Below are 17935 nucleotides of genomic sequence, written 5' to 3'. Positions count from 1 at the left end.
TGGAATACCATCTTGAGAGCACAGAAAGGTTTTAACTTCATATTTATTACACACTCACTGTAGGCAACTGCCAACTCCTCAAAACACAAAGTTCAGCAACACAACTTCACTTTCAAGGGCTTCAGATATACCTACTGTATTTTGTGCAAACATTTAGAAGAGAACAGTAATTTAAGATAAACAGGACACTGGAGGATTTAGGAAGGGTATCAGTATAAGCAAAGGTTCTGAGCTGTGAAAATAACAATCTTGCCGGAAAATCTCTAGTCCTTAGTCACCATATATTCAGTCGTGTTTTTAATCTCTGCCTTTTGTATTTTGCCACTTTATACTTTCAGCTCTTTGAACCCCTCTTGCCTCTGGTTCCATCTTTCTACTCACGATAACTTAACACTTCTGGGAAGCATTTTAGCAAAGCTACTTTAAAAGCATGAAAAGTCCAAAGTGTGCTCGGGAAGCAGGAATGCTTCAAAACTTTAGGTTATTTAAGTCTTATGCTTAATGACAGGGAACTACTGGAAATAAATTAAAATACATCCATTAGAAGAAATTATTAAACTATTAAAATTTGTTTTTCAATGAATATTTAATAACAAGGTAGATAACATATGCTTATCTAATATTTTTATATCACTGAGGGTAAAGCAAAATGTCCTGTTTACTGGGTATGACCTGCTGTATGTGGACACTGCAGTGCAATTTAAAAAATACTGTAATTATAATTTCAGAACTTCAGAATCTGAATAGGTGCCAGTGTTCTATCCTTTTTTAATATGGGAAAAGAAAATCCTTTGAAGATCATTTGAAGCTTGGACCAAAATTCCATAGCTGTATTATTAGGATCACTCTGTAGTCTTCAGGATTCAGATACAAGGGAAGCTTCAATTCAACCTTTTAGAGAAGACATTCCAGCTCTCATGATCTCATCAACCAGGAGAATGTTGGTGGCAATCACAGTGCTGAAAAGGGGGAAAAAAATCAAGACAGCTCAGGTTTGAGGTATGAACTCTAATTCAACTCAATCTCCAACTAACTTGTGCAAATTATGTCAAATTTCTCCCTTACCCCTCCATACACAGAAGGATAGCTTCAGTTGCTATACTTTCGCCTGATTACATTTTCTTATGGAAAGAAAATTAAAATGTACCAATTTTAAAGAGTATGAAGATTCCCTAAATGTTATTTTACAGTTCTGGCTTTCCCAAACTTACCAGGAGTGAAGAAGCTGTTTCTTTACACAATAGTTATCCCATATGCCTGCTTCTGCTGCTACCATTGGTTCACCTGAAAAGTAATTCAGTCTTCTTAAAATCACATAGAGCAGGTTCATAAGATCAGAATGCTGTCTAAAAGAACTAATAAGAGTATTCTGTGTGCTTTTACTCATCAGTGGTTACTCATTTCCTCTAGTATTAACTATGAGAACCCGAAGTTCCTCACTTAGCCCAATGTTGTATTACAGACCATGACTCCTATGCACAGCAGCTTTGATGAGTGGCTGACCTCTACTTGGAATACTTTCAGTGACAGGAATGCTCTAGTTGGTTGCCAAACATTTGCACATGTATCTTTTTCTGGAGACATTCTTATTTGTACATATTAAAGTACAGCACTTGAGCTATAATCTGGCAAGATAGGCTTATCATTTCCCTCATTCCAGAGAAACCTTTATTAACTGGGAATCTGGGAATGACATATACACATTATTATATAGAAAATAGACAAGAAGAACCTACCGTGTAGCACATGAACTCTACTCAATACTCTGTAATGATGTATATGGGAATAAACTCTAAAAAACAGAGTGGATATATATACCCACTGATTCACTTTGCTGCACAGCATAAACACAACACTGTAAACCAACTACACGCCAATAGAAATTTAAAAAAGAAACCTTTACATTAACTTGAATGTAAATGCTGTTGTCCACAAGAGGTCTTCCACATACTGCACAGATGTATGCACATCTTCCACTTTCTACTTGTATGATCTGTATTACACTGGCCTAAGATCAGGGCCTTAATCATTTCATTAAGTTTGGTTCCCTCTTCCAGCTTTTGCTAATCCTTAGCCTGTTTTCACCCATAGATATGATCATCAAATGTATCACTTTAATCAAAGTCCCTGATAAAAAGGTGAGTAAAGCAAGCTCAATATGAAACCCTTCAACATACACCTGAACCACCTACCACAACTCAGCAACATCACCAAATCTGTACTCTACTTAGAGTATCTAGATCTCCCCCTTCAAATGGTTGCATCCTCCTTACCAGTGTTCAAGTCCACACCCACAAGCTGACCGGATTCTGAATGTTCTGCTTGAACTTTAACTAGTGTTTCCTGAAGGTCAAAACCGGAGTTCTGAGCAAGAACCTAAAGGAAACAAATGTAACTATTTAAAGATAGGACCTACTAACTGATAGAAGTCTAAAATAAATAGTATTTCTAACTTAACAGTTAAAAAAAACTTTTAATGAATGCAGACTGATATTAATGTTCACTTTACACAATGGCTAATATACATCACTAACCCATTCACTAATCCACCTCAATCTCAGCAATAACACTAGCCATAAACTGTACTTTCAAATGAGCACACAATAGAAAACCAACATAATAATCTTTCTCCAACTCTCTGTGACCCCACAGACTGTAGCCTGACAGGCTCCTCTGTCAATGGGGACTGTCCAGGCAAGAATACTGGAGTGGGTTGCCATACCCTCCTCCAGGGAATCTTCCCAACCCAGGGATTGAACTCAGGTCTCCTGCATTGCAGGCATTCTTTATCCTATGAGCCACGAGGGGAGCCCATATTACTCTTAGTTTAAAACAAATAAAAACAAAAAGCAAGCTTGTACCCAAGGATAAGCCGTACACTACAACTTCAGATAGTCAAGCCTCCTGTCCAGAGGAACCAACACATTAGATATTGAGAAACACCTGTTCTAATGTTAGGGTGAAAATGGATGCAATCTATTTATTCAAAATCCACATTATGAAAAAACCCACATTAGCAAAAGCTTTCATCGGATGAATCACTTTGGTGTAGTTTAGAAAACTGTGAAAAGCATTCACACCTTGGGAATAATGAGCAATGCATCAGCAAACGCCTGAACCCCAAGCTGGGCCCTGCCCTTTACGCTGGGCTTGTGTCTGACCAGGGCTTCTGCCATTGCCACTTCCACTGCGCCAGCGCCTGGGACTACACAGCCTGTTGGGTGAGGGAAAGAGGAAAACGTTAAGATACAAAGAACATAAAACTGTTGAGTCAATTATAAGGAAAAATATACATAAAATTAAAACACAGGAAAGCCATTAATTTGAGAATTCCATGTAACGCAGCAAGTTTAATACTGCATTTGAAAGCGTTACAAGCAACATCTCAAACAACAGAATGATTTAAGGAGCACATGGCAAATCCTGCAAGCTTTTAGTTCATTTGTATCCCCTTTTTAACAACAGCATGCTATGAAAAAATTTAGCATACCATCATAGCCATTTTAAAGGGAAACTTTACTTTTGCATGGTGTCTGGCTGTGTAAACTACTGACAAAAAGAACACAGTATTCAGCCATGCCTTTTAGACTAGCAGAAAGAATAAACACAGGGAGCATCTTACCATCATCAATAGCATTTTTAACAGCCCTCAAGCCATCTCTTATTGCATCTTTGATTTGAGTAAGCGTGTGCTTATTTGGTCCTTTGATCAATAATGTGACAGAGCGAGGATTGTTACATTTCTCAATAAAGGTGAACTTCTCTTCTCCCTGTGTGAAGAGGTAGTATTTTAAAAAAACAGGATATGGTTGTGCAAGGGATGACCAGAGGAGAGGGGCTTATGGAGGAATAAATGGGGTATTAATTGGGCACCACACTGATCACATTAAAGCTAACAATTTCTTTGAAAAAAGGTCACATAAATGAAATGTGATTTTCCCATCAAGGGCTTATTTTTTATAGTTACTATGCACAAATCGTCAAAATGTATGTAAACAAAGCAAAAACACTACCCTGAGTTTGGAAGAATTTTTAACTACTGAAGACTTCATGAACCAAAAAGTAGTAGTATTTTGGGAAGAAAGTACACTTACCAATGTATATTCATAGACAAGTCCTGCATGTCCCAAACAATCAGGATTTAGGTCATCAAGAGAATTTAGGGCTATCCCACCACAAGCAAGAGTCAGCCTGAAATATTCAAGTATTTTAAGGGAGATGCAGAAGTGCTTTTTATTAGTTATATCTAGAGGTTAATTCTTTTTAGAAAGCAATCTTTTTCAGAATTACATACTAAAATCATGTTCTAAAATATATTTTACGTAAGCCTTTCCATTTGCCACCAACCAGCTGAAAACTGGTCTTTTCTCCTAACTCTCCGTTTAAACCACTCTCCTCAAGTCAGTAAATACTCCTCTGACATGAAATCTAAAGGCGCACAAGAGCTCTGCGGGAGAAAGCATTCTCTAAAACCCTTGGTGCAGTCTCTTGATAAGGAAAAAACGATACTGTATAGGTCATCATTTAAAAATAAAACAAGTATATATCAACACTCATAGCGGCACTATTCACAAGAGCCAAGGTAGAAACCCAAAGAAATGTCCACGGACAGATAAATGAATAAACAACACGTGGTATTATTCATCCTGAAACAGAAATGTGATCCCAATACATGCTACAACATCAACTTTGAAAAGATTACATTAAGTGAAAGCAATCCAAATGCAGAAGGACAAATACTCCATGATTCCCTTACATGAGGTACCAAATTCATAAGAGACAGTAAGTGGACTAGTATTTACTGGCAAGACTGTGTACAGTTATTGTTTAGAAGTACAAACTTTCTGTTTGCAATGGAAAAACTTCCGGAAACGAACAATGGTGCTAGGTGCACAACAATGTGAATTTCACTTTATGACACTGAATTGTATATTTTAAAATTATAAATTTCATATTATGCATATTTTGTAAAAACAGAAAATTAGAAACTCACAAAAATAAGAGGGAAAAAAGGAATAATCCAAGTTAACTCCAAAATAAAGTGAAATTCCTGTCACACAGATAATCTGCCACCCGTACCTTTCCATGTTTCTCCTTTTAGCTCTGCGCAGAGCTATTATGCCTTCTTTGGCAAGAGCATCTAAGGAAAAGGGATCAATTCCCTGTAAAAACAACAAAAGAAGTTTCAATATTTTACCTTTAAAATAAAAATAGATACAGACTAGTTTATAAAACAAGATTTTTCACCTTTTGATTAATAACAACAAATCCTTTATCTGAATCACCACAGACTTTCTTTTTCAGGTCGATTATTTTTTTAACTCTGTCTTCAATGAATTTCCTTTCAGCTTTCACTAATTTCTCTCTCTCCTCTGCACTCTTGTAAAAAAAGCCAGAATTCACTTCTCTAAAAAAGAAATTACAGACGGGGGAGGAAATACTTAGCAAATGGTCACCAAGCTCCAATCCCACCCCCTGGTATGCTTTCAGAGGCTATTTCCTAGAATTTTCCAAATCCCTGGTTGAGGCATTTTGCCCTTTTGAGTGGAGACACTGAGTCTTAGGGAAATTTAAAAAAATGACTTGACCCAAATGCCAAGCCTTTCCCATTTCTAAGGAGCTATAAACTCACGTTTTTTCATATTCTAATGACACGTTGCATGTGAGGATGTACGCATCTTCTACTCTCTTCTTCATATCAGGATGCCGTGCCCCGTGGTCCAAAACAAGACCTCTGATTAAGCTGTTAAAACACGTAAGAGATTATATTCTTACTGAGTTCCAGATGGGGGTGTAAAATATGCTAACAAAATTAAAACACTGAGACTGTATTGACAATTTTCACACAATTAACTTTATTACTTGAGTTACTTGAATACAACTTTTGGGTACTACCTAAGAAGGTTCAATTGAGAAAACACAAAATTCCAGAACATGATAAAAACAAGCCATTCAAATTAAAGCCACAACCCTTTCTTATACAGAAAATTCTCCACAGAAACAGTCACAATTGGTTTCTATTAAACTGGTGATCACCTCCTTCTAAAAATGTTTTCAAACTAGGTCTCTGAAATAATTATCTCTAAGATTCCTCAAAGTCTCCTATATGTTCTGTACTCAATAGTTCAATAAATGCCAAATGACTGATGTAACGGACTTTTCAGGATCATTCTGACTATAAATACATAAAATTGACTTCAAGAGGTAATACTGCTAAGTAAATGATAACTTGTCTAGGCAACATACAATAATTCAAAAAAATCAGGCAAAAATAGGTACTGTGTAACCTTCAAATGTGCACTGTTAAGTATTTCATAGCATTCTAACACCTACCTTGTATCTGTTTCAGATTTATGTTTCATCTCCATGATCTCAACCATGAAGAGATCAATAGGTTCATCTTGTTTTTTGATGGCCAAAATGGAGTCCACTACAGCCTGCAAGAGGAGTATAACCATTTAATGAATTTGATTTGCGGAAGTTGAGACATTTATGGTACTTATTCTTCACAGATGTTTAAAGCAGTTTCTTGTCTTTGAAAATCTACAAACTGATCTGTCTTTTTCTACATGCTAACAGAACACAATGCACTGTGTGTAAAGGGCTGGAGTAATTTACATTCCTGAAACCTCCATTGTAATTAAAGAATCATTGACACCTCTATAAATACTGACAACAGGAAACTTTTTAATAATAAAATCTCCATTTTATAAACCCCCTTTACTGAAAGGTCTGATTATACCTTTGTAACCTGGCCAGGAATACTATTAATACTATGATTTTCTCACTTTACTTCTTCTAGGAACACAGATCAGGTTATTACTACCACAAAAATGAACTTTATGGCCGACCGAATACTTAGTTGACATAGTATGACACTGTGAAGAGTTTAAATGGCACTTTCTAGTTGCAATTAGTAAGAATACGGATATTTCCAGTTGCCAGGGGTTCTCAGTATAGGCGTAAAGTACCAGACACATGCCGAACTTAACACATACCTCTGTTAAGACGTCAGCGAGTTCAGCATGAACTTTAGTACGTAGAGATGTTCTGGCCACGTCTATAAGTGTTTCCCTGTCCATCTCTTTGCTTACTTTGACTTGTTCCAAAAACTGCAGTGCCTTTTCCTTTGCAGCTTCAAATCCTTCTGTAATTATTCTGGGATGAAGACCCTATGGTAAACATACAATTACAAAACCACTACTAACACTAGAAATCTTCAGGTAGTTCATTACAAAGCAAGATGTGTGAACGTTTCTTCTGGATCATTCATACCCCTGAACACAATTCATACCATGTGCTGACTTTCTGAATACATTTAAAAGGACAAACAGGCCTTTCAATGCAGAGGGAAAGAACAGGCATTACTCTAGCACAGGGTCAGAGCCAAGGGAACTACAGAGCACTCTTGGGTGTTCACTGTGCAAACCGCAAGGGAAAATGCCCCAAACGCGAAACTGTGTCATGACAATGTGGCTATTACATCTCTTCTACAGGTAACCTGAAAGTAATTCACATCATTTCCTAATGAAAAACAGGGAGCCTCTGTTTTTCAGACTCTCTCTCTCTTCCCAAGAAATCCTTCCTACATCAGATTAGTACTGAGGTTTGCTTTACCCTTGGAACTACTGAAAGTTAAAAAAAATCTATGGCATTCTTAAATTTTGTTGACTTTTTCCTGAAAAATATGCCATCTTGAATATCCCATTTCTAGATCTCAATTATTAAGCCATGTTATAGACATATAAAAAATTATACATGGAATGCAACTTGATTGAAAAAACAAAACAAAAACCACCTTTCAGGCAAACAAAGATTCTTCAATTCATTGAGGATCACAATAAATTTGTGTCAGACAAGGATACAATCTGGTTCCCAGATTTAAGCCCTTTGCTCTTTACATTCCATTATATGGCCTCAGCTACTATCAGTACATCAGTTTGTAGGAGTCAAACTGAGATTATTTCTTATTGACAACGAAGTATCAAAGAAACACAAGAATCATGTATACTTCAGAAATGTAGAGATCCGCCTGCTTCAGCAGCTCTCCGATGATGAGGACATTGGAAGTAGTACCATCACCAGTTATGTCATCCTGGGCTGTTGCTACTTTGGCTATTAAGGAGGCTGTTGGGTGTTGAATTTGCTGCAAGTACAGAAAGAGAAAAATTCCTTAAACAACTTAAAATGGAAATAGTCCAAATATACCTTAAAATGTGTAAAGGGCTAATCTATGTGCACAAGATGTCAAAGTATGCAGCTACAAATTGCTCTGATTAAAAACATGATTAGCTATTCTGAGTTATCAGTTTATGATGACAGTAACATTTTCATGTATAAATTTACTTCTCAGATTATCTTGATTTTGTCGATGAGGAAATATGAGGCCCAGTGAAGGTTTACTCAAGATAATGGAGCTAACAAGTAATAGCAACAATTTCAAATCCATGCAAGCCTCTTGATGACAAATGCAGGATTCTTGTGAGAATAAACCAAGTGCCTTTTAAAAATGAAAGCTCAGGAGCCCAGTCATCATTTGGCATGCAGAAACAATGTAAAACGGGGAAAAAGCTCAACCTCTTTAGCAAATATTACCACAGTGGATGTTAAGTCACTGTGGAACAGTTCTGGAAGAACAGAATATTCTTCATGTTTGTCACCCACAGATTCTTAACTACAAAGTATCCAATCATGGCCCCTGCACTGTTTTTGTCTCATCGTCCTCTACTACAGCCTTTTATGTCTTTAGGGACACTGACCGTTTTAAGAATCTAAGCAGACTAGCTTATTAGATTAGGTAAAATTAAACAGTCAGGTAAAGATGACTTTTCTGACATCGACTTTAAACTATGACTCCTATTTTTCTCTGCAAGCAGAGGCCACCACTTAACCCACCAACAAAAACTACACCTTCCAGGTTAGCTAATCCATATTGAAGATATTAACAAAACATCCGGACATTGAAGGCATGATACACTATTTTTAAAGCCTTAAATCTTATTCTGAACTCAAAACATAGGCAAGTCATTTCCTTTTCTAGGATTTTAACTGTTTTGGGGAACTCAGGGATGAGTAACATGACTGCTCCTCTCAATAACCTCAGATTCTTAGTCACTGGGACTTTAAAAATGGTCGTTTTATTTCTCCTTCAGATGGTGGTGGAGAGGTGTGATGTAACACAGAAGAACTGTTGTTTGAAAAAGTATAACCATTCTGTCGCATTCTGCCTATGTCATTCCTCTTAGTTCTTTAGGTTTTATTAGGATTTTAATTAACACCCTTTAAAGAAAACCTTAAATGGTAAGAGTAGGGGATTCAAAAGTACGTTTATTAGACTCCAGGGCTCCTCACTATTCGGTACTGTCAATAATAGTACTGATAACATTTTTTCCTACTCCTTCCCACTGTCTGGAAAACCACCTGTTGAGAGTAAAAATCTTCCTACAAATCAAATGTACTACGGAAAACCAAGACACTTTGGATCTAGGACAGCAGCCTCTCACCATTTCATGAAGCAGCACATTTCCATCTTTAGTGAGTTTGATGTCTCCAGCACCAGAAACAAGCCTGTTCAATGGGCAGAAATGAATCGCACTGTGACTTTATCAATAGAGATCAAGTTAAGAGGCCCTTAACAATCGGGTTTTATCCAGATCTTCAGGAGCTGGGGCCAAGGGGTTGGTTCTCTGTACCCCGCTAACAGGGATGGCGCAGTGCCCACCCTCCTGCTGTCTGGGAAGCAATCTGAAAGGGCGCTCAAGTCCCAAGCGCAGGGGGGCGCCGCGCACGCGGGCAGCATTGTTCTCGGCGGAGAAGGAATCGAGCACCAGGAAACGGCCAGGGTAAGAAATATGACCCAGCCGGAACAAAAGGGGGAAGAAGGGCAGCAGTGGCGAGTTCACAGGCCCGGAGGCGGCGGGCTCCAGGCCGCGGTCCCCGGTGCAGACCCGCGACAGCGCGAGGTGCACGGTGCCCGCCCGCCCCTCCCCGCCAGTCCCGCCTTACATCTTCATGGTGCCCTTAGGCCCCAAGTTGGTCCTCAGCACGTCCTGCAGCCCCCGGGCCGCGCTAATATTGACCGCCAACGCCGCCTGCGCTCGGGCCACCTCGGCCTTGGGGTTCAGGGTCTTCACGGCCGCCATAGCTGACCCAACAGAGGAAGATAAGGGTACGCAGCGTGGCGAAAAGCCCCGAGCCGGTTCAGCGTGGCTGGGAGGCGCTATCCGGGTCTTCTGGAACAGTCGGGCGCGCCGGGCCCGCCCCCAGCGTGCCCGCGCGCCGCCGCCATTGGGCCGCGGGCCGGCCGGCGCCGCTCATTGGATTGCGGCCGAACGTAGCCCCGCCCCTCGCGTCTGCCGCGGCGCCATTGCGTTCGAGCGGAGCGTGTACCCATGCGACCGGCAACCGGGGCTCTTGGGGCTCTAGTGTCGCAGGTGGTGGGGTTCGGGCTTTGTGCACCCCGGATCTGAGGACGTAGGCGGAGTGAACTTGTCGGCCGCGTGCTTCAGGGCGTGACTGAAGAGGCGGCTGCTCTTTCGCGGAGGTCTCCGGCCTTAGGGTGTAGGGTGGGCCTCCTCCATTCCGCACTCTCGCCGTTTACTTTTTGCCTCCCTTTTTGAGTTTATCCCGGTGACCAGAGTTTTCTGGACTATGTACAGTGTGCAGGACGTTTCTAGGTGCTTTGGCGGTTACACAGTGGACCTGAAAAGGACCCTTGCCTAGTGTCCTAGGTGTCTTAGGCCTGGGGAAGAAGAAGAGATATAAGGCAAGATGGAAAGTGCTAGAAGCCTTTAGAAAGCTACCTGATTGGGGCGATGACAGTTGAGAAGCAAGAGTCGGTCCACCCTTCGGGCTTACTACACAGTGCTGAGACCTCAGGCACTTAAGGCAGGTTTGAAAACTCAAACTTGGCTAAGCAGTGATGTCCAGCCAGCCTGTGAGAGGACTCCCTTCTTCTGACAGATGCCCACAGTTGTTTCTAGTATCCAGTTCCCGTCCCCCACCTAGATACCAGATATTCTCTGATATTTTGTTTTATTTTTATAGGTCATAGCTAAAATTGTTCAGAATGTAGAAGGTGCCAGAGGGTATATGATGAAAAGTGTTTCTCCCTCTACTTAAATTTTCTCCTGATGTATACGTACCTCTAGATACTCTGAATTTCCCAGATGCTGTCTGGATTTCTAAATAAATGTGTGTATAAATATTTTTCAAAAGCCCCACCCACCCCCCAAAATGGCAAATTATAATAAACATTGTTGGGTGTGTCACACTTAAAGTATCCTGAAGATGGTAACATATCAATATAAAAATGAGGGGTTCCTCATTCTTATGTTTAAGCAGCTGCATAATATTCTTTATAAGAATGACCTACACATGTATATGGAATTTAGAAAGGTGATAACGATAACCCTATATGCAGAACAGAAAAAGAGACACAGAAATACAGAACAGACTTTTGAACTTTGTGGGAGAATGTGAGGGTGGGATATTTCAAAAGAACAGCATGTATACTATCTATGGTGAAACAGATCACCAGCCCAGGTGGGATGCACGAGACAAGTGCTCCGGCCTGGTGCACTGGGAAGACCCAGAGGAATCGGGTGGAGAGGGAGGTGGGAGGGGGGATCGGGATTGGGAATACATGTAAATCCATGGCTGATTCATATCAATGTATGACAAAACCCACTGGAAAAAAAATAATAATAATAATTAAAAAAAAAGAAAAAAAAAATCCAGAAAAAAAAATAAATTTAAAAAAAAAAAAAAAGAATGACCTAACTAGCCAGTCACCTACTGGTTGGCTTTTAGGTTGTTCCCAATCTTGTCTTTCTAAGGCTGCAGTAAATATCCTCGTATGTAATGCTTTTCAGTGGCTTTTTATATTTGAGAATCACAAAAGCATGTGTATGAGTTACACAGTAGGAGATAGATGATTAGTCCTGAAGATCCTTCCTTAATCCACAAGAAGTACATAGCCTAGTTAGAGAGATAAACTTGTAGACAAAGACAATGACAATGAACAGTAAAGATTGGGATGTTATAATTAAGGGATGAATGAAGTGCTGTGAGCATGAAGGTATTAACTCTGAGCATCAGGGAAGGCTTTTTGGAGGAGGTGAAGTTTTTTGTTTTGGTCACACTGCATGACATTTGGGATCTTAGTTCCCCTACCAGGGATCGAACCCCGGCCTCCTACACTGGGGGCCTGAAGTCTTAACCACTGCCAGGGAAGTCCCTGAAAGAGGTGAGTTGTAAACAGTAGGTAGATACTTTGCAGAAGAGAGCCTAGGAGAGTGGTATCAGACAGGAAGACAGTGGGAGGTCCTGTTAAGCCCAACCAAAGATGTATGCATAGAATGGAGGAGGAAAGGTTGCAAGAGACAAATTCAGGGAAGTAGCTTGTCCTGACTGTCAGGGCCTGGTTTGCAAGTTAAGATGTTTGAGCATATGCTTGCTGGCAGTGAGAAACCAAAGAACTAGTGATGAAGATATTGGTAGAACGGAGAATGAACTAAGGGAGGACTGAGGATAGGGCAATCAGAAAGGTTTTGAAAACTATGTGCAGAGGATGATGAAAGCATATTTAATTACACAAATAAGGGAGAAAAGCATGGTTTAAATAGCATGTGTAATGTGTTCTCATTTTTTATAACTGTTCCCCAGGCATCTGCTCAAAAGGCAGAGGCCATCAAAATATTAACATGGACTATATGTTTTCAGAATATTTTCATTTTTGCAGTACCCCCACTTTATGTGTCCATAAAAGGGGGAGGCAGAAGTATTTACAGGAAAATATGAAATATACAAAATATGTCCATTGTCTTATTTTTATTAAATCATATTGAGTTAATAAACATTTTAATTAAATAATTTACCTATATATGTATATATGATTTAATAAATATATATATAAAGGAAAGGATGTCCTCAGAATGTTTAACATTTTGTTTCTATCTGCCAATTTTATAGGTGAAAATGATATCTCAAAGTTTCATTTGTTTAGAGTGATGTTGAGTGTATCTTATATGTAGGAGCCATTTGTATTTTTCTGTGGTCTAGTCATGTCTTCTGTTTTTGTATTTGGTTTCTAAATATTCGTAGGAGCTCTTTATGTTTTCTGTGTTGCAATTAATTTGTCCTAGTGTTATTTGTATTTTGTATTTATGCCTTTTTTCCGATTAAACATTAATTTTTTTCATGTAGTCAGATGTTTCCTTTTTTTATGCATGTTTGAATTTTGTGCTGTGCTGTGTAAAGTAGGCCTTACACACTTAAATATTTTAAAATTTCTCCCATGTTTTCTTTTGTATTTTCAAGATTTTGTTTCATTTTAAAGTTTTATTCATTTAGAATTTAATAAGGAATTAGATAAGAATTTGTGATAGAATAAAAAATATATGTTGTCTTTGTCCCTGGTTCCTAACTAAAACCATGGTTTTCTGAGTGATAGGGGTGTCTTTTGTTACCTACTACAGTCCCCTTTAGAATACACCTGAGTCTTTGCTAATGAGGTGTGAGTCAAAGTAGGGAGCCTAGATAACCTCAGATAGAAGCTGGTCCCTGAAAAAAATAAAAAATAAAAAAATAAAAAAAAGAAGCTGGTCCCTGGAGAGAACAAACGTGATTAGAGGATGGGAAGTCTCAGCCCTCTACCCCCAACCTCCAGAGAATGGATGTGGTCTGGAGGTGGGTTATAAAAATGCTTAAACAATCTGTGAAGGGACACATTGATGTCCTGGTAGCATGGTATATCCAGAGGGCATGGAAACTCTGTGTCACTCCCCTCACATCTGGTCCTGAGTATCTCTTCCATTTGGGTGTGCCTGAGTTGTATCCTTTATAATAAACTACTGAGTCAAGTGATTTCCTGAGTACTGCATCAGTCTCAACATTTTTTAGTTTCCCCATGGAAGGGATTATGGAAACCCCCAAATTTGTCGCCAAGTTGGACAGAAGTGTGGGTAGCTTAGAGACCTTGGACTTATAACTAGTGTGTGAAGTGGAGACAGTCTTGTGAAACTGAGCCCTTAACTGTGGGGTTTGCACTTTAGATAGTGTCAGAATTGAATTGAATTTCTGGATGGCAGTTGGTGTCTGAGAATTGGAGAATTAGTTATTGATGTTTGGGAAAAAATTCACACAATCCTATTTTTTTTTTTCAAGAGTAATGTTTTCTACCATTAATGTGTAATGTAATTATTAGCATATGCTACATTCCCAGGTGTCTCTGGATCTACTTTGGACTGTATTCACTTGTGTGCTGTTGTAAGTGTACACAGCATATTGTTTCATTTACTGTAGTTTTACAATATGTTTTAAAATTTGGTAGGGCCAGATCCTCTTCATCTTTTTTCAGAAATTTTCTGGCTATTTTTATGTTTGTTTTTCTTTTTAAATGAATGATAGAATTAATCTATCTTTTAAACATCTCTTTTTTTGGATCATAGGTTGCTTTCAAAGCATGTATTACTTTTTAAGTAAAACATACGTTTACTAGGTAGAATATTCAAATTAATGCAATAGAAGTGGAGATAGTGAAAGGCCAAGGGGTTGGAGGCATTTCTGACAAAATAGAATTTCAAAATATATGCTACATAGTTACCATTTATAGACTAGGAGCCAGAAGAGTTCAAGAAAATTCCAGAATAGGCGCAGGTTTTGTATGAGGAGGTGGGGTAATACTGATTTTGGGTAATGTTTTTCCTTTGTTGGCCATTCATTCTTTGAGTGTCTACTTTGTGGCAGAGTACTGTGCTTGGAGTAAATAGACACATGAAAAGAGAAGGCCCCTCCAAAGACTTCCTTCCCAGTATAGAAACAAACATACACCAGCACACATAAGGTACACAATGTACTAAAAACCTATAATGGTATATATGATCTCAGTTCCATGCTATTATAGAAGATTTCCTAAAGCAAATCTTTTTCCTAACTATTGAAAAAAATGTATTTGATTTTCTTATTATAAAAATAATACACATAAAAAATAATCATAGAAAAAGTAGCAAAAGCAGATAAATTTAAATTCATAATCTTATCACTTAGAGATGACTGTGATGGTTAATTTGATGTGTCAGTGTGACTGGGCCATGGTGCCCACATATTAGGTCAAACATGTTTCTGGACATTTCTGTGAAGGTGTTTTTTTTTTAGATTAACATTTATTAATTGGTGGATTAAATATACTCTGTTGGTGGATTAAATATACTCTGTTGTAAAGCAGAGTATCCTACATAATGAATGGGCCTCCTCAACTGAAGGCCTTAATGTGATCAAAGACTTCTCTCCCCCTAGGAAGATGGGATTCTGCCAGCAGACAGACTTTGGACTCTGCGTCTCTTCCCCGTGCGTCCCATCTGCCAGCCTACCTTGCAGATTTTGAGTTTACCAAACCTCTACGGTCATGTGACCCAATTCCTTAAAGGAAATCAATCTTGGACTTCCCTGGTGGTCCAGTGGTTAAGACTCCACACTTCCACTGCAGGGGGCAAGGGTTCATTCCCTAGTGGGGGAACTAAACTAAGATCCCATTTGCCATAAGACGTGCCAAAAAAAGAAAAACAACTCTCTGTCTCTCATTTAAAAAAAAAATAATTTCGTTTATTTATTTTTGGGTGCACTGGGTCTTCGTTACTGTGTGAGGGCTTCCTCTAGTTTCAGAGAGTGGGGGCTATTCTTCACTGCGGTGCAGGGGCTTCTCTGCCGGGCATATGCTCCAGGCACATTGCTTCAGTAGCTGCAGCTTGCAGGCTCTACAGCACGGGCTCGGCGACCGCGCAACTTAGTTGCTTCACATCGTGTGGAATCTTCCTGGACCAGGGATTGAACCCCTGTCCCCTTCATTGGTAGGCGGATTCCTATCCACTGTGCCACCAGGGGAGTCCTCTCTCTCTCGTTTTAACAGCAGATGATGCCCTAAATATCTTTAACAGCAGATACCCTGTGAGGTTGGTTTTGTGTGTGTGTGTGTGTGTATGTGTGCGTATACATAGATAGATAGATAGATAAGATACACATCCTGTTGGTCTTGTTTCTCTGGAGAATCTTGACTAATATGGATAACGCTGTGAAAGGAGCAGAAATTTAAGAATGAATTTTCTTTTTTTTTTTTTTGGCCATGCTGTACAGCATATGGAATCTTAATTCCCTGACCAGGGATCAAACTTGTGCTACCTGCAAAGTAAGTGCAGACCTAAGAGAAGTTACTTTAAATACATATGTTTAAATTTTATTAAAGTATAGTTGATTTACAATGTTGTGTTAATTTCTGCTGTATAACAAAATGATTTAGTTACACGTGTGCTTACTCACTGAGTCATGGTTACAGGGTTACTCTCTTTGCAACCCTGTGGACGATAGCCCACCAGGCTCCTCTGTCCATGGGCATTCTCCAGGCAAGAACACTGGAGTGGGTTGCCATGCCCTCCTCCAGAGGATCTTCCCAACCCAGGGATTGAACCCAGGTCTCCCACATTGCAGGCAGATTCTTTACCATCTGAGCAGGGAAACCCTTAGTTATACATACATACATACATATATATAATATATATATATGTATTTCCTCATTTTTTTCCATTATGGTTTATCACAGGATATGGAATATAGTTCCCTATACTATACAGTAGGACCTTGTTGTTTATCCATCTTACATATGATAGTTTGCATCTGCTAATCCCAAACTCCCAATCTTTCCTACCACCAACCCCCACCCCGCTTTTGGCAACCACAGTCTATTCTCTATATCTGTGAAGTCAAATAATGTAGCGAGGTAAATTCTTCATTCTTTTTACTCCCCAGAGTTAACAACTATATAGAGACTCAGATATACTGAGTGTATATCATATACTGCACATGTTTATAGACATACACAGAGTTCTTTTTCAAAACTGGTAATCAAGCTATATATAATGTTCTGCAACCTGCTTTATTCATGACATATCATGGATATATTTCCAGAGTGTGACTTATTTGATTGTCACACATTCTCATATGTGACTCTTGACACTCATGTATGACTTTCTTCTGAGTACATTCTTTTTTCTTTTTTTCCTTTAATTTTGGCTGCACTGGGTCTTCCTTACAGTGCTTGGGGTTTCTCTCATTGTGGTGAGTAGGCTTAGTTGCCCCACACGACATGTGGGATCTTAGTTCCCAAACAGGATGAAATCCACATCCCCTGCATTGGAAGGTGGAGTCTTAACCACTGGACCACCAGGGAAGTCCCTGAGTGCATTCTTGAGATGGAGTTGCTGGGTCATAGAAAATGTACAGGTTCAGTGTTGCTAAATAATACTATAGTGTTTCCTAGAGTGACTATCCAGTGTACTATATTTTAGAAGGCTATTTTCTTAGCAATGAATTACTTTATAAAAATAGCACTTGATTCTAAAATAGTTAATCATTAAAAAATTTGTTAGCTTATAGAAATGTGATCTATAGAAACCCTTTCAGGAATACTAGTATTACTTGTATTAATAACCAGTTATGATTAAACTCCATATTAACTTTTTAATAACCAGTTAAAATTAAAACTTTGCAAAATAATTTGCTAATGTTTTTACTAGACTTACAATATGTTTATATTTGGTTCAGGTATGCTATTTACCATTACTTCAGAAGAACAACAATGAAGCATATTAAAATCTGTTAATATAGTTATCCCTTGTCTGATTGTTCCATGTATCTGTGACTACTCATTAACCTCCTCTGGATAACTTTTTTTTTTTGCTGTGTTGCATGGCTGGTGAGATCTTAGTTCCACAACCAGAGATTGAACCTGGACTCCTGGCAGTGAGAGCCTCCTGGCAGTGAGAGTCCTAACCACTGAATTACCAAGAAATTCCCTGGACAATTTTTTTTCTAGTTTGTGTTCTAGCTAAACAGTGTGCACAACACTGCCACCTCACATCCACAAGTGTTAATACAAGTGTGA

At 39.0% G+C, this 17935-nt stretch overlaps 1 protein-coding gene and 2 non-coding genes across 3 annotated transcripts; all 3 read right to left on the bottom strand.

Moving 5' to 3' along the window:
* Window positions 1-25: 25 nt before the first annotated feature.
* On the bottom strand, window positions 26-10245 carry CCT6A (chaperonin containing TCP1 subunit 6A). The gene is made up of 14 exons (XM_061153330.1): window positions 10006-10245; window positions 9504-9567; window positions 8012-8146; window positions 6999-7172; window positions 6334-6437; window positions 5633-5743; window positions 5248-5407; window positions 5080-5162; window positions 4095-4191; window positions 3623-3770; window positions 3081-3214; window positions 2274-2376; window positions 1212-1284; window positions 26-959 (listed from the first exon to the last, which is right to left on the bottom strand). The coding sequence occupies exons 1-14, from the start codon at window positions 10140-10142 to the stop codon at window positions 887-889; spliced, it is 1596 nt and encodes a 531-aa protein (XP_061009313.1). The 5' UTR covers window positions 10143-10245; the 3' UTR covers window positions 26-886.
* LOC133064128 (small nucleolar RNA SNORA15) lies at window positions 3441-3580 on the bottom strand. Its single transcript, XR_009694595.1, has one exon. It is a non-coding gene; the product is annotated as a small nucleolar RNA SNORA15 (small nucleolar RNA).
* LOC133064129 (small nucleolar RNA SNORA22) lies at window positions 7294-7427 on the bottom strand. Its single transcript, XR_009694596.1, has one exon. It is a non-coding gene; the product is annotated as a small nucleolar RNA SNORA22 (small nucleolar RNA).
* Window positions 10246-17935: the final 7690 nt, after the last annotated feature.

Source organism: Dama dama, chromosome 10 (assembly GCF_033118175.1).
Source record: "Dama dama isolate Ldn47 chromosome 10, ASM3311817v1, whole genome shotgun sequence".
In the NCBI taxonomy this organism is placed as follows: Eukaryota; Metazoa; Chordata; class Mammalia; order Artiodactyla; family Cervidae; genus Dama; species Dama dama.
This window is presented reverse-complemented; position numbering and strand designations above follow the sequence as displayed.